General features: G+C 38.5%; 2 protein-coding genes across 6 annotated transcripts; one reads left to right on the top strand and one right to left on the bottom strand.

Moving 5' to 3' along the window:
• Positions 1-638: 638 nt before the first annotated feature.
• LYPLA1 (lysophospholipase 1) lies at positions 639-16661 on the bottom strand. 3 transcript variants are annotated; one of them, XM_053953501.1, is made up of 10 exons: positions 16521-16661; positions 13874-14055; positions 13384-13415; positions 10280-10345; positions 8723-8770; positions 7819-7889; positions 7191-7264; positions 6340-6441; positions 5558-5734; positions 639-4147 (listed from the first exon to the last, which is right to left on the bottom strand). In XM_053953501.1, the coding sequence occupies exons 2-10, from the start codon at positions 13940-13942 to the stop codon at positions 4094-4096; spliced, it is 693 nt and encodes a 230-aa protein (XP_053809476.1). In that variant the 5' UTR covers positions 13943-14055; positions 16521-16661; the 3' UTR covers positions 639-4093. The 3 variants fall into 3 exon arrangements, with proteins under 3 accessions (XP_053809476.1, XP_053809469.1, XP_053809485.1); XM_053953494.1 differs by having other exon boundaries at positions 16391-16661; XM_053953510.1 differs by lacking the exons at positions 13384-13415; positions 13874-14055; positions 16521-16661 and adding an exon at positions 8874-8978 and having other exon boundaries at positions 10280-10342.
• Positions 16662-16782: 121 nt separating this feature from the next.
• Positions 16783-24496, top strand: MRPL15 (mitochondrial ribosomal protein L15). Of its 3 annotated transcripts, none has more exons than XM_053955759.1 (6): positions 16783-16921; positions 17783-17940; positions 20281-20446; positions 20916-21039; positions 22244-22624; positions 23615-24496. In XM_053955759.1, the coding sequence occupies exons 1-5, from the start codon at positions 16823-16825 to the stop codon at positions 22579-22581; spliced, it is 885 nt and encodes a 294-aa protein (XP_053811734.1). In that variant the 5' UTR covers positions 16783-16822; the 3' UTR covers positions 22582-22624; positions 23615-24496. The 3 variants fall into 3 exon arrangements, with proteins under 3 accessions (XP_053811734.1, XP_053811742.1, XP_053811727.1); XM_053955767.1 differs by having other exon boundaries at positions 22244-22605; XM_053955752.1 differs by lacking the exon at positions 23615-24496 and having other exon boundaries at positions 22244-22710.
• Positions 24497-25339: the final 843 nt, after the last annotated feature.

The raw sequence follows: 25339 nt of genomic DNA on the forward strand, positions 1-25339 counted from the left end.
AAACATAATTTCTTTTATCTTTCATAATTATTGCAAATTCCAAGAAAACAAGTTAAAATAAAACTAATCGAGAATATGAAAACCACCCTCCAACCATACTTAGGATTCTTTCAACAAAGTAGCAAAACCTAACTTGGTACATGATTTTCTTTTCAGTAACTACAAATCATTGTTATTCTGTATTATAGTATGCATACATTACCATAGAATATATATTCAAGGAGCCTCTAGAGTGCCTGTTTCACAGCACGTTAAAGCTCAGCTTCCTTCAGATAAGTATGGAAAAAATCTTTAGTGCTTGCCCAAATACCAATTGAAATTTATTTCACAATGATTAAAAATTGAAAGTTTTACATTTTCCCTAGTACAGAAATAATTGTCAAAGTTAAGATTTCTTACCATAAATAAAATTAGTAAAATAAATTACATTTTAGATGTTTATAGTAAAGATAAATGACTTCTATTTCTTAAACCAAGGACTAAGTGGTCAGTAATTGTTTATAAAATTTAAGAGAGACAGGCCTTTTACATATGGCTTCATTAACATCTTACAGTTTACCCTCAGTCATATCCATCAACCCAAATAGCACCTCTACATAAAAGCTGCATCCAAATGATTTCAATGAAGTGCAGTATACTCCATTAGAGAGAACATGTTTTAATTAACAGTTCTAATACCAGTTACAGTGTAGAGTACTTTTACCAATCTACTGTGTTGTAATTATACAAGATAGGACAAAGAGACCAAATCAAAGAGCCCTCACCACAATACGGACCCCAGTAAAGTTTTACCTCAAGAATAGCTGGAAAATTTGGCTTATAATATGCAATTCAACATGTTTATTCAAAAGTGGGCAATATATTCCAACAAGAAGTCAGACTTCTGAGAGCACAAAACTGCAGTCCAATTTAAGTACCATTTTGAAATTAAGAACACATTAAGGAGTTAGATACCCATTGAAACAAACTGATCTACAAGCAAGGTATTTTCTTATCAATGCTTTCACAGGTTTGATAGACATCATCTCCTTTGGTGGAAAGTCTAACATTACAAAAATTAGACATTATTGGAAAGTTTCAAATTGTAGTTTAAGAAGATAGGACATTCATATTTATAACACTGACAGTCCAACTTTTCCATTTTAATAGAAAACTATGAAAACTCCCCCATCAGACTGACCTATTATTCAGCCTAAAGTACATGCATTGTAACAACCATATCACTTCAGGTAGTGAAGATGTTCAGCTGCAAGATCATACACAAAGCTTTCAAACCAGCTGGGAAGTTACAAAAGACAGGAGCTCAACATACACAGTCTAATATAGGAGGACACACAGACTTGAAGTTTCCTCTAGCTTCTAGGCTCTTTAAGAATTCCCAACCACAATATAAACAAACACTCCTGCGTAAAAAAAAAAAAAAAAAAAAAAAAAAATTCTTCCTAGAATACAGAAATTCAAAGTAAGTCAAAACATTTACTTATTTACTTATACTGACTTTGGTAACACAGCTCTTTGTAGATATAGCAAGCAGCAAAACAACAATATGAAAAAGTCTTGTTTTGATAGCTGAATGTTTGAACAAAGTTCACACATAAAAAGCATTTCTAGAAAAACATCTGAAAGCATCAGGACAGTGACAGCTGAAGCTGACTTGGATTAGAGTGTTTAAGTACTAGGATGTGACCACAAACTGTAAACACAGTTCACCAAGTTGAAGAAAGTGTTATGGAACTAACACAGAAAGAAGCTAGGGCAGATCTCATTTTAACATCTTAAAAGTACTTTTTAAAACTAATTCTTGAAGAAGGAAAAATATGTGAAATGAGCACACAGTCAATTGGAAGTTAAGATAGATGAACAGTTATCAACAAATCTACAAACAGAACATGAAAATAATGAAGAAAAAATTAGAAGCTTGTGCAAGAACTTTAGAAATACACCAATGCTCAGGGAATTATTTAGACAACAGGGGAATGAAAAGAAATCTAAAAACTAGGAGAAATAACATATAGTTTGCTTACCAAGATTGCAACTTAGTAGAATTGCAAAATCAGCTAATACAATTTGGGAATGACTCCAAGCTAGGACATAATGTTTTCTCAAGAGAACTTTGGCACAACTACAGTAAGAATATTATGGTTTCTTCTGTGAACTAAATTAACTGAAAGACAAATTGGCAGATCTATAGAAGAGAGCAACTGAGAGAAATTACTAATTAAATTTCAAAGTTAATAAAAATGCCCTCTTAACTACACAGATGGAACATCTAAAACTGTTTCATTACAATTTAGGAAAAAAACTCTTTTTCAATTTTACATATTAAGAGATGTTTAATAATCCAGAGAAACTGGATTAGAAAAGAAGCAGCTTCCTAAAAATGAAGTGCAACATTTAAAAAAAAGCACTGAAAACTGGTTACTCAGACTAGGTAAACAGGTCAGATCTCTGGCAGCAGCAATGTTAGAAGAGAGATATAAAGGTGCAATTCCTCAAGTATGTATTTGTACTGGCAGATACCTGATGTAAATCCACATACACTGTAAGAGGACCCCTGGGAGAGGAACAGTACCTTAAATTCAGGTGTGAAGCACAGTGCTGACATGACAGATACATCCAAAATAGAAATATTCTTTGACTGAAAGCATATTACAGGATAGAACATTGTTATGCCACAAATTATGCAGTAAAAAGTGTAGTGCATTGTTTTAAACATTCCTAGTGTGGTGACAGCCTCTGAATACTACAGAACAGCTGTTCCCAGCAGTAAATTATGGCTCTGAACTGAAAAAAAGCTATTGAGTGTGCATCAACTCCTGTAAACCAGTGCATTCTACATTTTTTAGGTTCTGAAAGAAGAAACATTCTGTATCTTGTAAATTTACTCTTTTTTTTTTTCCAGGATAGGTCTTCATATTCCTAGGCTATACTGATCTGGGGAAATGTAAAAGGACAGATTTAAAAAGCAAATGCTTTGTTCCTATTCAGAAAAAAAAATAAAGTCTCAACATATAATAAGAGAAAGTATTACATGGTATTAAATAGAGGTATCATTTTAAAGTTTAGCTAAGTTATATCCCAATTGCACTTGTATTTCTAGTAAAAAATAATTCATATAAGTGTGCATTACAGATGAGAGTTCAACAATACACATAACTACGTAGCTCTACTATTTTCAGTTATTTTCTCCAAAGCACAGAGAAAAAAATCAAAACAATATTCTGTAGTTGTTCATGTGAAATACATAAACAAATGAAAACTAACTAAAGCATCAGATGAATATTCAGTATGAAAACAAGAATTTTTTAAACGAAACTCAAATTAATCCAATGCAGTTTTTCAGAATTCTGTTCCAACTCAGCATTTGTAATGAGTTTAAAAGAAAAAAGACAATAAGACAAACAACAGTCTAATAAGGAATGAGTCCATTTAGAATTTCCACAGTATTTATGTATATGAACATTTTAAAATTGAGGTGGTTTAAATATAAAAAATACCTTTGCTGACTTCTAGCCATTATAGAACAACCCTCCTTATCTGTTAAACAATTAACATATAATCCTTAAGTTTTATCCCTGGTAGCATTTATTCTATCATCACATGCCCACTACGTTACATGTTCTGTACTTTATGCCCACTGTATTTTATGTTGGGTTCTTTATGCATTCATTACATAAAAGAAATGCTATATGTTTTCAATGAGTTTTAAGAACAAATCACATCTCAAGTAAAACTAAACTGGTCACATCTATGTTGCTCACTTAAATTTAGTTTTTTATTACTTGTACAAATAGTTTGAAATTCTGCAATCAAGAAAAAAAAAATAATCAGACATCTTAAAAGAGTTACATTCTGTCATTGCTACCTAGTTCCCTCATTCACATCCTTCCCAACACTGGGTGAAAAATACTAAAAAGATTATCATTTCTTGTACATGTGCATTATTTAATCTTCATTGTAAGTATAAATTTGCAACACAGTAGTAACACTGCAGGTATAGAAATAATGTTTCCTATCAGGCATATGAAAAGATTTAACACTCTACCACAGTTGATGCTGGTGTATTTATATAGAAGGCTTCTCACAGATCAGTTCAGTCTATGGGAGGTAGATGTTTGTCTATGAACTGTTTTACATCCATCATCTCCTGTTTAAAGATAAAAGTATATATTAGTTGAAGTCCTGTACTACTACATAATCAGCTACACTAAATCATGCTTTAACATTTGAGTTATAATGAGCAGCTGGGCTAGAAATATTAAGCAATCTGTTACTTAATTACCACTCTGCACACAAGTCAAGGCTGATAACTTCAGAGTGCTGATATGCATTCAGCAGAGACTAAAATACAAGAAAAAAAGCAAAGACTACTTTTTCTCTCCCTCTGAAGCTGAACAGGCAAGCTACATATTAAGTCATCTCGATAGCACCAGGCTGAGTGTGTAGCTAAGGCCACAGCTTCCCGTATACTTTAAACTTTTACAAGTTAGCAGCAGCATGAAAAACCAGCAACTCCTCCTCCTAACCATTCAGTTTCATTTTCAGCATGCTTCCTCCCTTAAGGAAAAGAAATACAGCAAAGAGGAGATTGAGGAAGACTGAGGAACTAATCCATGGTAATCTTTATTTTAATTAATTCACTGTTGTAAGAAAGAACACATCACTAATATATTTGTGTAACAGCTCAGCAATATTACAGGCTAAATGCAATACTACTCTGTAAATGTTACAAAGAGGTTGTTCAAAGTTACAGTTCCCACTAGATGCAACAATCTAAATTAACAATGTTACTGCTGCTGACAAATGTTATTTGCCTCCTCCTTGATTTCTTTCTCCCATCACTTACTTTGTGGGAGTTCTAATGCTCCAGCTCTCTACAGCTGCAAACACTGAAGGCTGCAGCTTTTGCCATTTTACCAAATTCAAATGATTCAAGGAAGTTTCTGAACTGCCTCAGAGCCGGTACAAGAAGGAAGTGAGGGCCACAGGGTCACGGGCTGAGGGAGTCCACCCCTTTCTGGCAGCAGGAAGTTATTACATCAGCTCAGCTGTCTGCTGAGCCAGAACCATAAATACCGGTTCCAAGGCTGCCTCTTCCATAGTGTCAGTCCTCCCTCCCTACTCCTTCAATGTCTCCCTCCACAGAACTACCAGGATTCTTCTCTCCAAAATACCATCTTGGATTTATGCTATGAGAATTTGTCTTTTAATTCGAATTAGTTTTTTTTAATTAAGCAAATAATAAAAATTTGGGAAAAAGAGCATTTTATAGACCAAATTGCCTAGTCCCCAAAATACAATCTTATGAGAAAGTTCTCACTAGTCATACAAACTTTTGCTTTGGATGCTTTTTTAGCCCAGAATTCAGTAACTCCCCAAAATAAGTAGTATGAAGCACTTATTATTAAAAAAAAAAAAAGAAAAAAGAAACAAAACCAAAACAAACTGAACAAACAAAAACTACACCCCCCCCAAAAAAAAAAGCCTATAAATATTAGTTTTGAGGGAAAAAGAATTAACTATACCCAGCTAAAACAGGGTATATTTAGAAAATTACCTCAAGAGATGAACTATGCATCATGCCAGAGTAAGTCTTGAAGGTTACATTGGCTGGATTTATCATAGTCTTCAGCTTCTCAACAGTGAGGGAGCCAAACATTACAGGAACCAGGGGGTCACAGTCCCCGTGGCACTGAAGAACAGCAATGTCCTTGTTGACACCACTGATAGGGCCCTGGGAGGGGTGGAATTAGACAGGAGAAGAGAAGAAAGAGACACTAAGTGGAAATAAGGCCTTTGAAATAAAATCACCCCATGGCATTATACCCTGAGGCATGGCAAGTAAATTGAATTCTAAGGGGAAATAGTACAATGTATAGTCTGCAAGCAGTTCCTTATGAAGTAAGCTCTGTACCTGACAACACATTAAGCTCAAAGACTTGCAAATAAAATTTTGACAGAAAGTTTTGTAACAGAAAGTCATAATTTCTGGCTAAGTAAAAAACCTGAAACTTTGCTCAAACACCCAGTCTCTAATAAGACAGTGCCTTGCAGATGGAACAAATGGCAGACAGAAAATTAACCTTCAAGGAAAATTTGTTATATTCTTTAAATTTTCTAGTAGTGTCATTTTAAGCAAAAATAGCTACTGAGTGTTTTTTCATTTTCCTTACTTAACAAAATCTAAAATTTATTTTAGGGCTTATTTTAAAAACTTCCAAATTATCAAACAACAGTCATCATCCAGTAATAATGATGACCGCTAATTCTGGCACAAGATTCAATCTTCAGAGATACTCATTCCCCAAGTGCAAATCATCTCAGGAAAGAAACAAATACCTGAGGAAAAGAAGCCCGTAGAGGAAGCCAACAGCTGAGGGCTATGACACCTGCTAATTTTTGATGTGTTGTAAGAGCTGTATACAATGATAAAGCACCTCCCTAAAACAGAGAGATATAAGTATTATTAGAATAATGACAGTAAAGTTCTTTTTAATGTTTGCTTCAAGATCTCTGATTTCTCCTTTATTTTCCTATTGCAATCTATTTTTCTTTAGAGCCAACAATTAAAACTGGTATTTATGTAGAACGTTTGTTTTGCTTTTTCTCCTCCCTTCCAAGTCCATGTGGTCAATTCAAAGTAAGCCAGAAAATTTGCTGTAACTAACAGTTGTCAAAAAAAAAAAAGAAAAAAAAACCCACCAAAACCAAAAACTATTATTCATAACAGTATAATCACTACTTTTTAATATTAAATTTATTTGCATGCAGACAGGGGGAGTTGATGTATGGACCAATTAATCTACTAACCTACCTACCACAGATGCCTTATATGTATGAATGAAAATATTTCCCAAATAAATTCAGACCACCAAATATCTACCAATTTCAGTTAAAACTACTACCAAAATTTTCAAGCAAAACTATGTAGGTTATGTGCATAAAGATTTTAAAAAGACTATTTATTTTAGTACCTTTTTACAAGTGCATGCTAATTTTCCAGTGAACGGTAATTATTTGCATAAAACCAAAAAACTTCATTTGTTAAAGCAAAGGAAAATTGACACCTTAAAATTTTAGAGGCATCTAACATCAGCTGATTTGAATTTAAGTGTCTGTGTTTCTGAAGTTAATAAAGCTAGGTTACTTCCCTAGAAAAAAGACAATGGTTCTTTCCAATCATGCCTTACCTGAGAAAAGCCTCCCAGAATAATTCTATTAGAAGGAATTCCATTTTTTACTTCTTGATCTATCAGTGCTTTAACTGCAACATAAATAAAGGCCAGTCGTTAAAATCCACTCCATTCTCTAGAAAGTTCAGAAGAGGAAAAATGCCTTCTTCCTGGCATCAAGAGAAAGCTAGTGAAAGGAAAACCTAGACTGCTATATACTAAAAGTACCAGAAGATCTAGAGCACAGTCAGAAATTTCAGTGCCACTGTATCATTTCCAAAGAGAAAAACATGCAAACAGGTCATGCAAAAGCACCAGTGCTGGGAAGATGGCATCCTCTTCCAAGTAAAACCAACACAACTAGATGCTAATATTGCTCTGACCTGCTTCACTACCCAAAACCTCTTTAAGAAAACCTATATTTCAGAGTATGAAATGCTTATATTGGTGAATTACTCTACTTACTAATAAAGTTAAAAAACAAACAAACAATTAAACTAGCTAAACTTTGGTCAGTGATAATACCATATACACTTATTCTTCTCCCTAAAACTATTGGCTTTAGAAAACCTGCTTCAGATTGATAGTTCATTTTCAAGAATACCTGCAAGTACTTTTAAGACATAAAAAATACTCCTAAATATACCATTCTCCGCCGCCTGCTTGATGCCAGCTTCATCTTCCTGTGAATCTGGAGAAAGTCCAATGATATCAAACCTTACAAAAACATCAACAAGAGCATTACTCATTAGAGCATCCATTCCACTTCCTTAATACACAAATAATGAAATCTGGATGTTTTCCAGACAAAAATGTCAGCTGTCATATTGTTTAGTACCAACTGCCCATAGATCACAAGAAACAGTGCACAATCTGTGAATGTGGCTTAAAAGACTAAATCTAGTCAACAAGGCTTTTCTGAGTTTTGACATCTTCTGTAATTTACTGCAGATTAAGCAGCACAGTTTTGATATTTGCTCAAAAAATATTAGCAGGAATTTTGCTGCACATAGAAATTAAAATATGTTTTGAAGAAATAGAAAAAAAGCAAACACAAGTTACTTTGTGGGGGGGAAGCCCAAAATCCAATAAAACTGATAAGACCATTGAAATCTACCATGTTCTTCTTGTTCTCTTTTCAGAATGAATGTTCTAAAGAACATATCCTACTATATGCTACCCACCAAATATTGCTCACTAGTAGCAATAATATTTCCACTCCAAGTCTCTATTTCTACTGACTAGGAATTCAGACACAATGCATACTACAGACCATACCTGTAGAATAAAATGGGGTTTTGTTCTAAGATATACAGATTAGTCCTGAGGAATAATCACTACCACAGATACAAAATGATAATTAGAGTGTACTCCTGACAGCCCTTTTGGTTCAGTTCTTTTATAAGAAGAGAACTAAAGTAAAAAGGTTTACGCTTGCATGTGATTAAAACCAGATACTCAGGTTGTTCATGATTTTAAATTAAGAACAATGAGTTCATAGCCCCAGATATAATTTGATTAGAACCATCTGCATTTGAACAAATACTTACCATGATGGCATAGACATGTTCATGTTCAAAGAAACAGGCATAACTGGCCTAGAAATGAGAATGAACACTCCTGACATAAGATATATACTGAAATTCAATAATGCACATGCAGTAACATCATGAAATTGCATATCCTCTAGCTCTGTCTTACTTTTAAGCAGTAATTAACATTAGCTGGTTTGCAGCATCTATTGAAGAAATTCTCTTGAAACCTGCCAGCCCAAACACATTTAATATTCAGGGTTGAATTACCACTCTGTATGGAGAACAAGCAAAACATTAATGGGCTGCTTTAAATGTGCACGTTTGTGAGTGCATATATCTCATATACATATTTTCAATATACATATATTATTTACTTATTTGTAATTAAGAATTTTTTATCACAGTTCCATTCACAAGGTCAGTGGATTAAGGCACCTTATACAGCAGCATCACCAGGAAGCAGCCAAAAGCAGCACATGGTGGAGCCTGGCCATGCATGCTTCTGTCAACAGCTGAATCTGCTTAGGCAGTGCCTGCCTCCACTGCTGGACTCCTTCCCAGCCCTGTGCTGCTGTGTGCCATCTCTTCAGCCACAGCAAGACAGCTTCAATGGATCATGCCATGGATCAAATCTGGCTTTAGTTTTAATCTACAGGAACTGAGCAGCATAAATTCTGCAGGGAAGGACTGAAAGAAGACAAAGGACAAGCAAAGAAAACAGCAGATATTGCTAAGCTCCTTTTGAATGGTTCAGCAAAGCTGGGCCATGCAGTAAAATAAATGAGTAAACCACAGCTCAGTAATACACCAAAACATTGCTTCCTTCTCTCCCTATCATCTCTGCTCCATGTCAGCCAAGACCACTGGAGCAAGAGATAATCTGAATTTTGTGTTAAAATAAATTAAGATTATACTTAATTAGTTTTTTTACCATCAAGTGAATAGTAGATAGGTCTTACTGCCTTATTTACTGGTGCCTAGCCATGCTTAGAAGTATTTCACTTCTCAAATTGCACACAAAGACAGCTCAAATTGCATTATTTGCTGAAAATATCACTATCCTGTCAAGCTTTAAATTTCATTGTTACCTACAGCAAGTTTCAATCTACTGTACACACATCCAAGTTTAAGTACAGCTGGCTAATGCAAAATTATGCGTAATGATAAGTAAAATACAAAAAAAAAAATAATCCTTGATAAAACTGTTTTTGACAAAAGATTGTTGGGGGAAAAAAGAAACCAACAAACTCAATCCACTGGGAAAAAAGTCAAAATAATATAACTTTGTACCTAAAACTTGACAAATATATTTTCAGTCTGAATAAGTACCAGAACCAAAGTAGAAATAAAAATGCAGTTTTAACCCAAAGTAAATCACACAATTTCCTGAAAACAAAAAAAACATTTAATAGCATCAGCTCTATTTTAGAATGGGCTTTTATATAAAAAACCAAAATGCAGGGATAGCCAGATACCACCTCACTTCTGAGGTGTCTCTCTGACATCTGCACAAGTGTCTTAACAGGTGCTGTCTCTACAGAAAAAGGTAGAACAAGAAAGTTACAAACTTACGCATGTGGGCAAATGTATTTCACATGGGGGCTTTTGATACCAGCAAGTGCTTCTGACCATCCGTGCCTGTCAACAAAAACATATTCAACTGCTTTTATGTTTTGGCTTCGCTCTTATTTCCGAGCTGGTGCATCAGCACAGACCAAATATGAAACATGCTGAATTAGATCAATATAAACACACTTTTAGAAAATGTTTACATCAACCACAGTATACTATGTAGTATTAAACTTAGAAGGCCTGTTCAGCCCTTGAATGCTCGTGGCATATATATAGTCAGGAAGACTAGATCTAATTTGGCTGCCATAGTTGTGGTACAGCTCCAGAAATATCACTTTGGCTCCAGGCAAAGCCCACTCTGTATCTGTCTGGCTTTATTAATTTGTGTGCCACAACAGATGCACACAGGTATCCTGCTTCCAGGCAGTGCAGAGGCTGCTTTGCTGCTCCTGCAGAGTTAAGACAGCTTCTCTGACAGCCAGCTTGGCATTCTGTGAACCACATTTCTTGATGTGGGATAGTAGCAAACTGACACCTAAGCTAACTCCACGCAGATCCAACCCAATCAATCAGCCCTATTAACTTCAGCTCAGTTTGAATGCTCTTGGATTCAGGCAGTCCTGAACAACACCCCAGATTGCAGTAGCTTTTTAATCTCAAGCAGATACTGTATATGAATGTCCATAACAAAAGAAGATCTGCACAGCAGGTGAGTCAATGACCTTCCTTCAAACCAGAACACTGGAGAGAGTAAGGTCAAGACTCACTCCAGGCCTCATCTAGACAGGAATTGACCTTGACCCAAATCTGAACCCATGCACAACCACTGCACATGCCTGCACTTGGCTTTCCAGAACACTCAGTAGCACCTATATTTTCTGATTTTTCTCATAATTTAGTATTCCTAACTCACCCACTAAATTAGATACTGGAAATTTGGTTCTAAGCAGGAAACACCTTGAACAAATTCATCAGTGATACAGTTGAACTAAGCAGACCAACAGCAGACCAGCCATAGAAGCATGTTTGGTATAGTTTTAATATCATCCTGAAAAGTTAATTAATGTATGCTACCTGCAGTTGAAGGCATTTCCAACACACTGACATCATAGACATTTGAAGCACTGACTGTATCTCAGCCTACTTCCTATCAGTACTTTTAGATATATTATTAACAAATTGCAGGAAATACGACTTGCACAATGTTTGCAGTATCACAAAAGGTCAAATAATCTAAAGAAGAAATACTACTGAGAAAAAATAGTTACGTAAGAATTTAGAGACATTTTTTAACCAATTATGAAGACTAATTTGACTAATTCGAAAAAACATTGTGTACATACTAATGCAGACTCCTTAGAACAATTCTCTATATGGCACCTTTTGTTCAGATTTTGACAAGTATGTACCAGTCTTTAAGTGCTATTTATACAGGAACTAAGACAAAAAAGCATGTAATCTCTGTTAGACACTTTCCAGAGTAAGAAAAATACAGCTGGTAAATGGAAGTGATCAGTTTAGAAATTCATTTGAAGTGGAACGGGTCAGTTTAAACTGGGGAAAGTTATAAAATTGTTAATAGGTTTGCTTCAGACAATTTTTTGGGTCACTCCTACGGCTTTTACTTAAAACCCCAAAAAGCAGTATGTCAAAGGCAGTCTATCAAATCTAATCTGCAGCAGACTAGAAGAAGAAATACACCTAAATACACTGTATTTCCACAGAGATGTCATGTCTTGTGAAATGCAGACATTCCAGTATGCTCAGTGCATTTGCAAGATTGAGGCTGTGCATTAGCTCTGACACTGAAATGGAAATGCCACCTTTTCTAGGGAATACAACTTAGGTTAAAGAGAAAGTCTCTATTTTTTACAGCCTGTCAAAACAAATACCAAACCAACTTGCAAGGACTCAAATTCCAAAAGCTCCAAAGGTTCTGCTAGCTCCAAAGATTCTGTAATCACTTGCTGAACATTTGGTGCCAAGATGCAGGCAGTACTGCTGCCTCAGCTGCGTCCTACCGGCAGAAAGGAAGAGGGGTAATGCAAACAAGGTGTTGTGTCAGCACAACAAATCAGAGCAAAAACCTCCACTTGTAGAATACTGCCAAGTGCATGGACTTGACTCATTTCTAACTTACTAAATGCCCAGGTTATGCAAGTTTTAATTCTGACAGCTAATTTTAGTTAGTACTTTGGAAAAAAATAACATAGCAAGTTTCAACCTAGAGGCAATATTCAAATTCCAGGTAACAAAAAAAAAAAGCTCTTAAAAAAATATTCTGTAATTTTGGCCACAAGGGAGCACAATAGACAAAGCATTCAGTATCTAAGTGCCAATTCCTTTAAAGTCTTCCACTAAAAAGGCTTCAACACTCTCTTAACTTGTTAATTCAATGGCTTTAATGAATGCATGCTTATTTCTGGGCACACACAAGCTTCAAAAGGAAACATTACACCAGAGCTAGAATGCCTCCCAGAAATTCCCTACTCTTTCAATTTCTACTCAATCATGGAAACAACAGGAACAAGGCATTACATGCTTTACTTGGGGGGGCGTTTTTTGGAGTCTGAAGACCAAGTATTTCAGAGACAAAAATCTGTAGATATTAGGTGACTGCTTTGGAGTTTGCTTATATAGATCAAAGAGGTCTGGATTTTAGTGTAAGTATGACATATTGATGAAGAAACCATGGATTAACTGCAGCTATTGGCAAACCAACAATTCACAAGTCTGGAATAAAAAAAAAGAACTCTAAATTTAGACAAACACAGGAATAACTAGAAACCCACTCTCAGAAAAGCAAATTATCAGAAAACCACAGACTTCTTTTTCTACAAAGTTTGTCTCAGGAACAAAAGAGGGATCACATTCAGACCAAATTAGGTGAGTAAAGTTTTCAAGGACTTGGTGGAAAATTTTAATTAACTAGTTGTCACCATCATTGCAGGACATGTGAAGTTTTAACTGTTGTTGGCCACTGCATTCAGTAAAGGGCAAAATAAGAAGCTTAAGCAAATTTTAACTGCTCACTTGTTTAAAATATGCAGGTTATATTTGAAACTGTAATAGCTACTGAGTATGCAATAGATTAGAATACACACCCGGTATCTCCCAATCCGTGAAGAAAAATGACCTGAGGGAAATAAAACAGCAAGAACACAAAAAAAAAAAAAAAAAAAAAAAAAAAAAAAAAAAAAAAAAGACAACAAAGGGCGAGGTTTAGGATCACTGAACAACCAAACGCACTTCGCCCACGAGCCCCAGGCGCCCACCCAAGGTCAGGCACAGTTCGGAGCACGGCACCACTTTCTCCCGAGAAAACTCCGCTCCGCTCACTTCCCCTCCCCGGCCCCGCCGCCATCAGCGGCCGCTCCCCGCGGGCTCAGCTGACCTTCCAGGTGCCGAGCCCGGCCCGCCTCTGGCAGGGAAGGACCGGGAGAGGCCCGGCCGGGCCGTGCCGGGCCGCGCCGCCCGCCATCCCCCTCAGCCGGCGGCGCGGCCGCGCCTCGCCCCCCGCCCGCCCGCCCGCGGCCGCCGCGCCAACAAAGCGGGGCGGCGGCGCTCCCAGCCCGCGCCCCCGCCCGCACTCACGGCGGCCGTCGCCTTCCTGGCGGCCGGGACGATGGCAGGCAGAGGAGCCGACATGTTGTTGCCGCACATGCACCGGGCTGCGGGGCGGCCGGCGGGACACGGGCCAGCGGCGGGGAGGCGACGCGGGAGGGCGGCGGGAGCCGGGTGGGAGGGGCGCGGGCGGGCGGACGCCTTGTGCTGTGCTATAAGGCCCGGGGAGAAAAAGGAAATTACGGTATTCTTAAACGGGTAAAATATAAAAGGCTAAGTCACGGGATGGCAGGAAAAGCAGCACAAATATAGCAAGCAGCACGGTTAGACGGGGCTCATCTGTACTCATCGGGTCAGATGCCTTCACCGCCGAATTAAATCTCTCGGCTTACAGCTCCCAAGTCACTGATTCTTACTCATCTTGAAATGTGTTAGGCTATTCAGGCACTCTGGTTGAAGTTACTGGATCATTCCAGTCCATTCCAAATACTTAGACCGACTCTGAATATGTATGGCAAACACATTTCTATCAAAACTGAATACTTTGTTCTTTGTCTTCTATTCCATACATCTTTGTCAGATATTTACTCCCAGAAAATCAATATGCTCATTGTATTTGCCGGGTGGTAAGTGGCTGCCATGGATGCTTGTTTGGCAGCTCCAACAGCAGCTGAACGCACACTATACTTCTTTCACATCCTTCCCACTGCTGTGTTCCATACCAAACAGGGACAATTTTTCACAAAGCTTTTGCTCTTCAACATAACCAGCACTGGCTGCATAAAATTTCTTGGATGAGCCTTTATGCCAGCTGTGTAACATTCAATACACATCCTCTTTTGCCATGATTGTTAGGCTGCTTTGATACATAGTACTGATGCCAGGGCATCCCTGTTATTGCTAAAATTTGGTTATTTACACAGGTAACATTTTTTGGTTTGATTTGTCTTTAATTTAGCATGTGCTCCTGCCTCATGTACTGTACCCAATTCAAGTCTGTTAAGAAAATACAGTTCCTGCATTAAAAAGTCTTCAAAGATTAGGAGCTGCACATTATGTCAGGTGCTTATTAAGTATGCCAAACCTGACTTTTGCTCTAGATCATCTTTTTGGGACATGAACAAAATTTTGCTTTCCCGCTCTACTCTGCTATTTACCATGTAAATGTCACTTCCATAAGATGAGCTGCTGCTGAACCTCCAGCCTAAGAAATTGTAGTCTGCCAATAAACAGAACAAGATTTTAGTATTTTAGTCAGTCGAGCTGGAGTGATCTTACTTGAATTCCCAGTTGCTGCTAGCATGGCCCCAGGGGCACTGGGGAAATGCAAGCTCTGTGTGGATTGGGCATGGTACAGACAAGTGTTCAAGAAACTGACCTTCAGGAATGCCAAAGGAATTGCTGGAGACATCTGAGCTCTGAACCTTTCAAAAACTGGTACATTGGTTGTCCCTTCAGAGTGAGATATCTATCTTAGGTATGATACTTTTCTACCTGATTTGAAATTTCTATTTAGAGCAGTGAGAGTTTTACAAGGCAAAGCATGCTTTAAATGATGTCGTTTTCCCTGCCCTAGAGGCTAAAATGGGCTTAGATAGGATGGTTGTCCATACTAGGGTGTTGTGTATTGTTACAATGTATATTTTCTTAATTTCTTTTTTTTAATGGGGTAAGAAGCTGCACAGATTGCATACTAAAACTCACAGATGTCTGCAGCATGATTTCTATTTTACCTCCATTTATTCTCAGGGCTGGCAGAGCTGCTGCCTGATCCCTTCTCCAATCTGAAGCAGACATTCAACATGGAAGAAGATACTGTCAAACAGAAGTTTCAGGATGCAAAGCAGGATATTACACTGAGGAGTATCAGCTTTCACAATGGGAACTGTTCTCTCTGCTCTGTAACTCCACAATGGCAGCTTCTACAATTCAGTTCTTCACTGCACTGAGCCTGCACCCCGCACACCCTTCCCACCAGACCAATATACCGATGGAAGCTGCTGTATGGTTTTCCAGTAGGCACACATTTAAATTTAAGAGACTGAAATAATACATGTGATCAAGTACTGCAGCAGTACCAGGAATGTCTCTATCTCGGTCTTGACTGTGGTAATTTTCTTCCCAACATTCTGTGAGGGACTCTGTTTTGGATTTGTGCTGAACACAGGAAGGGTAATATAGAAAAGTTTTGGTTATTGCTCAGCAGGGCTTACACAGAGCCAAGGTCTTCTCTGCTTTTCAGGTTGCCATGCTCATGAGAAGACTGGGAATGCATGGGAGGATGGGAGGAGACACAGCCAAGACAGGTGAACTCCATCACCAAGGGGATAGTCCAGACCTCATGACACCATGCTCAGTATATAAAGTGGGGGGAAGAAGGGGCGGTATTTTGGGTGTTTGTCTTCCCAAGTGACCATAACACATGGTGAGGCCTTGTTCTCCTGGAGATGGTTGAACAGCTGCCTACCCATGGTAAAAAGTGAATTAATTCCTTGTTTTGCTTTGCTTGGATGCACAGCTTTTGCTATCCCTACAATCTGTCTTTACCTCAACCCAGGAGTTTTCTATCTTTTATCCTTCCAATTCTCTCCCCGATCCCACTGCTGGGGGGTGAGCCTTGGTTGCTGTCTGGGGCTAAGCCACGGCAGTTTCCCACCGTAATGGATATTTCCCGCACCTGCGCGGGCTGCAGCTGAGCAAGGCTCGGTGCAGCGCCGGCCAGCCGCGTTTAGATGCGGCCTGATGGTTTTAAAGACTCGGCTTGGGACCACTCGGCTGAGGTCTCAGCAATAAAACAGCAGGTGCTGGAAAGCGAAAGGCCACGAGCGCCCTTTGCCCGACCATTGCAATTCCGAGCGCCCGCCCCGCCGCCGGCTGCGCGACACCGCTGCGAAGGCGCGGCAGGTGCGGTTTACGGCGCTGCCGTAAAGCGGCGCGGCCGGGCGCGATCCCCGCGGGCGCCCTTGGGAGGGAGCGGCCATGAGCGGGAGCGGCGCGCACCGGGCCCTGGAGCTGCTGCGCTCGCTGCCCAGGGTCAGCCTGGCCAACTTAAGGCCTAACCCCGGCTCCAAAAAGCGGGTGAGTGCCTGCAGCCTGCCGGGTGGGCCCTGGCGGCAGGGCTGTGCCGCGGCAGCGGGCGCGCCCCGTCCCGGTGTGGTTTGCCCCCAGGGTGTCAGAAGGACATCGTCCTGGCGCGACCGGGAGAGCGGCCTGGCCAGAAGGGGAGTGGAAGGGCAGAGGAGTGGCTGGCACTGCGGTGTGTGTGTGTTGGCCCGCCGCTTGCCCTTTGCGTGCCCTGTGGCCCATGTGTGTGGCCATCCCCACAGAGCTGGCTGATGGATGGTGCTGGCTGAACCTCAGGGCATTGCTGGGGCTGGAGGGGAATAGTGAAAGGCTTCTACCTCCAGATGTTTATGGGATGGAGTAATATGTTTGGAAATGGAAGGTTAGAAGATGTACAGAGAAAAGGAATGTGATGTCAGCTAACATTCTTGTTACTATTTATCGAAAACAAACCTGTGATCTGTCTCCTTATAAAGTAGAGAAATTACTAAAAGAAACCAGGCAGAAACCCTTGTGGTTTGGGGGGAATATTAGTGAACAGGGAGATGAAGGTTAAAGGCTGAAACCACAGGAAGAGAGATGGGAACAGCAAGCAGCACTCTCCTAAAAGTGCTGAAGACTCCCTGAAGCTACCAAATAGTACAGAATTCAAGTGTACTTTTGTGCTAGACTCGACCTTTCCTGCCACCAAAGGAAGCTGACTTGACCCCAGGCTTACTTGTAATGTCAGCCTAAAGCTACACTTGGTAAAAATCACATTAACTGCTTTGCTATTTTTCCACTTACAGCATTTTGCTCAGTTGTTCATGTCTCTGAAATCTAATGTTTTATGGTCTCTGCAATAGTTGTCTAAATGTATCACTGATTGCTTTGAAGGAAAGGAGACGTGGCCGTGGAAGGTACGGAGGTAGGAAGTGTGGCCGGGGTCACAAGGGAGAAAGACAAAGAGGGAATCGCCCCCGACTGGGCTTTGAGGGTGGCCAAACTCCATTTTACTTGGCCATTCCAAAATACGGATTTAACGAGGGACATAGGTAAGATTCTAAATGTTTACTTGGAAATTAATCATTGTCTGCATTTCTTGATCCTTCTCCTGAAACAAGAATCTAGGGTGCCAAAACAGGCCTAACTGAAAAAGTTTGGCTTCCCAAATTCCTCTCAGGTTGTTAGCTACTTTACCAGAAGAATCTTCCATTTCTTGTGAGATGATTTTAATTAACTATTTCCTGTTTTACACATCTGCTTATTTACTCTCTTCTCCTCATAACCCTTCATGTGTAACAGATGACCTTTCCTCTTCCAGCTGAGTGAATTTCTCTTCTGAAACTATTCCTTCATTCCTGCTTGTTTTTCTTTTTGTCTCATAACCTAGTGAACTGACTGGAGTGAGGATATTGGGCATGGCAGTGTAATCCAAAGCCTCGCTTTGTTGTTTCTCTTCTCTTTATTCACCAGAAGCTCTGATCTGCTGCCACCCAAACAATTCTGCTTCTCTTCATGGTTCTACCTTTTCAGCCCTCTGACACTGTGGTGTTTGTCTGTCTGTGCCCTGCCTGTTACATCTAGGATCCTAACAAGCTCTTTAATACCAAATCTGCTGGATGAGGCATTAAATCACCTTTCACCATTGTTCTCCTTGGGCAATTTGCCTTGTTTAATATTTCTGTTCTTTTTCACATCATATTTGTTTGTGTTGAGTCCTTATTCCACCTTTTTAATGTTTAAGGTTATTCTTCTAGCATGTCTTTTCTCCAGTCACTGTTCTTACCTAGAGAGGTGTGTGTCAGCATTTTCCACATTTCCTTCACTTATATTGATAATTTAAAAAAAATTCATTAAAATTAATCAATTTTTTTGAAAGCTGGGTTTATTTAGTCAGATAGCATTTGTGTTACCTGGGTCAGCAACCGTTTTGTTGCTTTTTGATCTGGTCTTGCAAGCTTCTGTGTCAATACAATGCTGTTACAGGCAGTAGTAACAAAAGCCTGCTACACTGAGCAGACAGTTCAAGGGTGAAAAGGCTAATGTGTATTTGTGAGTTGTTAGACTTGATTTCATGTTCCATTTCCTGATACCACTTCATTAAATAGCTGAGCACTTTTATATTCCCATTCTTAATGCATGCAGTAGAACTTACAGACTTGTCCCAGTTGTTACAGGGTTTCCTCTGAATCTCAATAGTTTTGAAAAGTGACTCAAATACTACTTTCAGGTACTATTATTTCCTCCTGTTTGCTAAATTATTGTAAGAATAAACAAGAAGCACTTTCAATAGCTGAAGGCAGAGTTGTAAATCCACAGTTCTGCAAAGGAAATGCTGCAGAATGCAGACACTCAGCTTATGTTAATAGCGGTTAGAAGTTCCTGAATAACCAACAGCAAAAATCCAGCCTCCTGCAGTGACTTGAAATTTTAAGGATCTTGCTGTTTTTAACAACATCTGACAGCATGTGAGAACAAAAAAAAGTACTCTGTAGTTTCAATGTTGTTTGCAAGAATTCGTTGTCAGGCTACTGTAAATGTTCCTGTGGACTCAAGTGGCACTGTTGGGGCAGGGGGGAGCATGCTGAACAATGTCTCTGCCTGTTTATTTTCACCTCACTCCTCCTTCTGCCTCCACTTCTTCAACTTTTTCTCTGTAAGGGGCTGTCTGACAGCACAAAATCTTATTGCTTGTCCTTTCTATGTGGCTTGCCAGTAACAGAGATCAGTTGCTTCCTGGTTTTTGAGCTGCCACTCAGAGCCTTCCGATAGCAGCTGTCAAAAGGATTGTAGGACGAAGTTTTGGGTATCAGCGTAAGTGGTGCGCACAGACAGGAATAGGCTCTGGCATTGGAAAACTGTGTAGGGGTCAGTTTGTACAGTAAAGTTAGAACTTGAGAAACAGCAAACGTAAGTTCTGCTGAAGCCAATCACTGTTGCCAAGAGATTCCAGATCCCTTTGGGGAATGTGGGTTAATGCATATTTTCTCAGTATTTCTCTTCCTTGATGGTGTTTTGAGGGCGATTGCTTTCAATACTTTCTGAGATGTTGGGTACAGTGGTAATGGATCGGAAAATCTTCTTGTATGTAAGCTATGCATGTACAGAATTTTGCTGATAGTCTTTGTGTTTGTATGGGAGGAGATGTTTGGTTTTTTGACAGTCTATCAGCAAAGCACCCAAGGTGGATTCACTTTGAAAGTGGTAGTTATTTACAGTCTTGTTGACTTGCCAAGAAATGTTGACACTGTAATGTCTTAGTATTTTTTTGGTTTAGGAGTAGATAAAAACCAGAACATCTCAGTTGACCAGTTGTTATTAAAACTTCATTTTTGTAAATTTCTCATTGTTTTGTTTGGGTTGTTTGGTTTTTTTTGTCTTTCTCTCCCCAGCCTCAGACGTCAGTACCAACCTCTGAGTCTTCAGAGGCTGCAGTACCTGATTGATTTGGGCAGAGTTGACCCCACGCAGCCGATTGATTTAACTCAGCTCACTAATGCCAGAGGTGTGACAGTGCAGCCTCTCAAGAGGGATTATGGTATCCAGCTGGTGGAGGAGGTATGCAGGCAACACATTTGGTACTTCAGGCTTTCAGGTTGTCATTCCCATGGTTTGGAAGCATCTTTGATTCTCCAAATTAGTTTGCTGTGGGGCTTTTGTTGGTCATAAATCCACTAGAGGGCACTATGCATCAGCAAAAAGAGAAATAACTCGAGAGGATGTCTTCATACCCAAGGGACTGCAGAAGTCAAGAGTTAAGGAGTACATAACAAAAGGCTGAAGAAGTATTTTACAACAGAAAACTAAAATGTACTGAAAAAAATGTATGGATATTTTGGAAATGGAAAGTTTTTTTTATCCAACCCAAGTGACTGAGAGCAATTTGGTTACCTAACTTCATGCAGGAACAGAAAATTCCTAATATTTTTGCAGGATTTAATGTTCCTTACAAGTTTTCAGAGAAGAATAAATGTGTGTCTTAAAATACTCATTTTAATGTTACTCTAATATGTGTTGAAATTTACAGGGTGCTGATATTTTTGCAGCAAAAGTAAATATTGAAGTGCAGAGGGCATCTGAATTAGCAATTGCAGCCATAGAAAAGAATGGAGGTGTAGTAACAACATCGTTCTATGACCCAAGGAGCTTGGGTAAGAACTTCTTTTAATTTACACAGTTTTTAGTAGAAAGTCATCAATTTCTAAAAGCTTCAAAACCAGTTACATTTATATTTATAGAATCATAGAATACTTTGGGTTGGGAGGGACCTTAAAGATTATCTAGTTCCAGCCCCCATTGAGGAATGATAATGCATCTCAATTTTACCTTTTTTAACTCTCCTGTTAGTTTCACCTGTTTAGTCCCTTTTTTAACCATTCACCTGTTGGTAGTTGTAAAGCAATCAACCAGTTAAGGAAATCTGAATAGCTTTGTAAATAGAGGAACTAAAAATATTGTTTTGCTGGATAGTTGTCTTCTGTTTCCCATGTTTAATAGCACTAAGAAAACTCAGGAAAAAATAGATTTAAAAAACACTGTGGATGTTTATGTTTTTAATTTTAAATGCTTTTCCACTTAAAGTGAGGAAGTAAGTTACAGAAGCTCAGAATCATTCCAGTTAAAATGGCTATTGTTTTCAGAACACTTTCACTGAAGAATGAGACTTTGCCTTGCTTGAGGCTGTATCCTGCCTAACATTCATTCATGCAGATTTTATTGACAATAACGCAGCTTTCATGTGTGAATGAGGCTGAGAAGAAGAGGGATAGACATTTTTAGTGTGCAAAATATATTACCCTGGAATGATACAAGTTCTGGGATTTTTTTCATTCCACAAAATAATAAAAATAATAAGGTTAAAGGTTCTGGAGTATAATTTGCCAAAATCAGTAAAATTTGAGGAGGAGGAGGGGTTAATCCCACAAAGGACTGTATAGGTGCATGTGCCATTGATATTTATTTAAAATACTTGTAGAAGCACTAAATTTGATATTAGTTGCTACACTGTAAATAGCCATGCAAATGGATTGCTTCAAACCTGGAAATAATAATTTAAATAAATTTAGTTATAGTTATCTTTCCCAAATAGTCATTCTAAATGTATTAGATGTAGCAACTCCTCCAGACTGGCATTATAAATATCAGTTAAACCAGAGTTTTTGGATGGTTAAGTAAAACTTGCAAACCACTGTCTCATACTGAACAAGAATATTCTTGAGATTCTATTTTTTACTTGGTCCCTTTTTGATTTGAATGTAGTAACTAATTTAGTACAAAATAAGGAGATGTCATTTAATGTCTTTAAGTCTGTGTTATGAAGTTTAGTCACTAATATTCTCTCATGTGTGCCCATAGAAATTTTATGCAAGCCAGTGGTATTTTTCCTGCGTGGCAAACCTATCCCAAAGCGAATGCTCCCACCTGAAGATCTCGTCCGTTACTACACAGATCCCAGGAATCGGGGCTACCTGGCAGATCCATCTAAGGTTGCAGAAGCCAGGCTGGAACTTGCCAAGAAATATGGCTATGTCTTACCAGACATAACTAAGGATGAACTCTTTAAGATGTTAAGTGCACGCAAGGATCCTAGACAGATATTTTTTGGTCTTGCTCCAGGGTGGATCGTAAACCTGGCAGACAAGAAAATTCTAAAACCAACTGATGAGAGTCTGTTGAAGTACTACAGCTCATGAATTCGGGACTGGCCACAATTGCAGGTGCACAGGAAACATCTGGGTATGAAATAATGGGTAGAAGTGGTGTGTGTGTTTGTTTTTAAGACTCCTGTTATACTAGAATAAACATTTTTTTTCTTCATGTAATCTTCTGGTGTAGCTCTCAACTTTTTTATTGTCATAATAGAGTGTATCAGAAGTCTTAACATTTGAAAACAATGTGGAGTCTGACATAAAGTGTGGGTCTGGGCACTTTCTCTTCCAATGGTTTGCCAGTTATTTTTTTCAGACAAAAGGTTTCAGTGTTGCATTTGTTTCAGAGGATAATTCCAAAGAGTCATTTGACCTAATAATTAGTTTATATTTCCCCCTCTCAGTTTAAAATCGGAAACATGACTGTACAAAACTAAGATTAGTTTTACAGTCGTATTGCATAAAATTATAAGTTCTAGAAAATGTATTTTGAATAGCTATAAGAGGCATTTTTGGTCGGGGAAAAATAAAAAGACCCAGAAATAAAAAAGTAGTAAAGATTGCATTAACCTCTTCAATTCCATAGCTATGTTTTGGATTTTGCTATTGCCATCAATACCACTAGAAGTTTGAGAGATCTTGATTTTTCTTTTATTTCTATTTATTTATTTTAGGTTTTGTGTGGAAGCTTAGGACTGGGCATTTGAGACAGTGAACCAGACAGTAAAGAAGGATGAGAGGGGAGGCCAGGATAATGTATCAATGTGCTCTGACTGTTCGGGAGTTAATGAGCTGCTTCATAATTATGTGGTTTAATGGCTTTAAAATAGTCATAATTTGATTATAAGAATGCAGAAAATAGTTCAGGAGACCAGAACACGAAAAGTCATCTTGCTTTCCAATTTTGATGTGCCTTTGGAAATGCTACTTAAGAGTTTCCTGTAGCTGCCAAACTATGCCATCTCATAGGGAAAGTACTCTGTGTGCTAGAATTGCCTCTTTCTCCTGTGTAACATCTGTATTTTGCTGATATACCTCAATGGGGGAAGATTTAAGAAAAATCTTCTTTTTCTTTCAGACAATAAAATGAAGCTGATGAATTTTTGTTGGTGTTGGTCAACCAGCCCAGATTTTTCCTTCACTCAACAACCTACCTTATCAATTAATATGATCGTCTGTAATCACAGCACAAAATAAAATAAGTCTTCTCATTCTGATTAAATAGTCTGAAATCAAGAGATTAAGAATAGAAAGTCACTTAATTTTGATAACTTACTCTTCAATTTCTATTGTTCCTTGTTAATGTGTGTCAAATGCTATCTGTAATGGTCATTCCCCTGACTTTGGGTTTAAGTATAGGTGAAACGTAGCAAAACAACAGCAATATAAAAGTGGACTATGAATAGCAGGAATTTTGTTTTAGTGGCATTAGCATTCATTTTATAAGCTGCCCAACACTTTTTTGGCACGTTAAGAATAATACTGTGTGCCAAAAAAAGTACAGTTGGTGTTAACTTGAATGTGAAGTAAATAACTTTCTCACTTTAGATGTATCCTGTTCTGCATCCTGATGATTGTTGGTTTGGAACCTTAAATGACAAGCAGTACTTTTTTCTTTTTTTTTTTTTTTTTCAAGTTTTTGTTATTACAATAACAATATTACTATTGCCTCCATTTGGGAAGGAGTTGGAGAGGGGGAAGAGTATTTATTGCCTTCCCTTATTTGTGCCATAATGTTTCTGTTTTTATGAATCAATTCACAATTGTATTTTGTGGAGGTGGTGGTACTCAACAGGAAAGCTAGTTAACTGGAAGTGAAGAAGGAAGTTAGTCATATTAGTGAAGACCAAAAGACAAAAGTGTTTATGTATCATTGTGTATTTTGGGGAGGAGAAGACGGGGGAAAGGCAAGTTTGTTTCCATTTCTGCTCTTTGTATTAAAATGAACAAATTGCTCTCAGCAAGTTTTTTTCTGAATCAACTTCTTTGATACACACACGCATGCACGCGCTGGTTTCTCTAAGTTTCTAAATGGTTTTCAGGTGAAAGGGTAACTTGGATAAAATGATAACAGTGAAAGAAAGAATGAAAACAGGAAACAGATGTCTGGTGACGTCGAGGGATTGGATAGCATTTATTCAGTGGACGATGTCTTAGTCACAAGGCAGCTGTATCCTGGCTCTGATACTACAACGCTACAAATATCTTGGAGCCAAAACAGCCACGTTCCACAAAATCCGGTCATTCTACTTTATAAAGGTGATCTTTTATCATCTTATAGTTGGAGAGGGCAAAAAGGGCTATATGTTCCTTTATTTAAAATATGCAATGCTTGTCTTTTTTTCTCACTTCTGTTAACAGTAGTCGGTATTTTATATCAGTTGTTTGCATTTCTAGTTACTAGTGCAAAAAGTCACAACTATAGAGGATTTCCTGTTCATTTTATCTCATCAGGAACACAAGTCTCCTAGCAACCAAATACAGAGTTATCAAAAGCACAAGTAAGTTATTGACAAGGTTTCTAATAAATCCATAATAAAGTGTCCCAAAGGACTGTTTATATGTCAGGCTTACTGGTGCAAAACTAAGCCAATGCTGGCATCTAAAGCCATTCTCGTTACTTAGGTATATGGACGATGTTTTCATGTTCATAAGATAAAGGATTGTCTTGGATATCCTGTCTTAACAGGGCTTTTTCATGTGCAACAAGGTGTGACACAGCAAGAAGTACCCAATCTACTGTAGGTGGAAAAGTACTATAGGGTAGCTGAGGAAAAGGAACTTTTATTTGTGTCACAAAATG

Source organism: Vidua chalybeata, chromosome 1 (genome assembly GCF_026979565.1).
Source record: "Vidua chalybeata isolate OUT-0048 chromosome 1, bVidCha1 merged haplotype, whole genome shotgun sequence".
Classification (NCBI taxonomy): domain Eukaryota; kingdom Metazoa; phylum Chordata; class Aves; order Passeriformes; family Viduidae; genus Vidua; species Vidua chalybeata.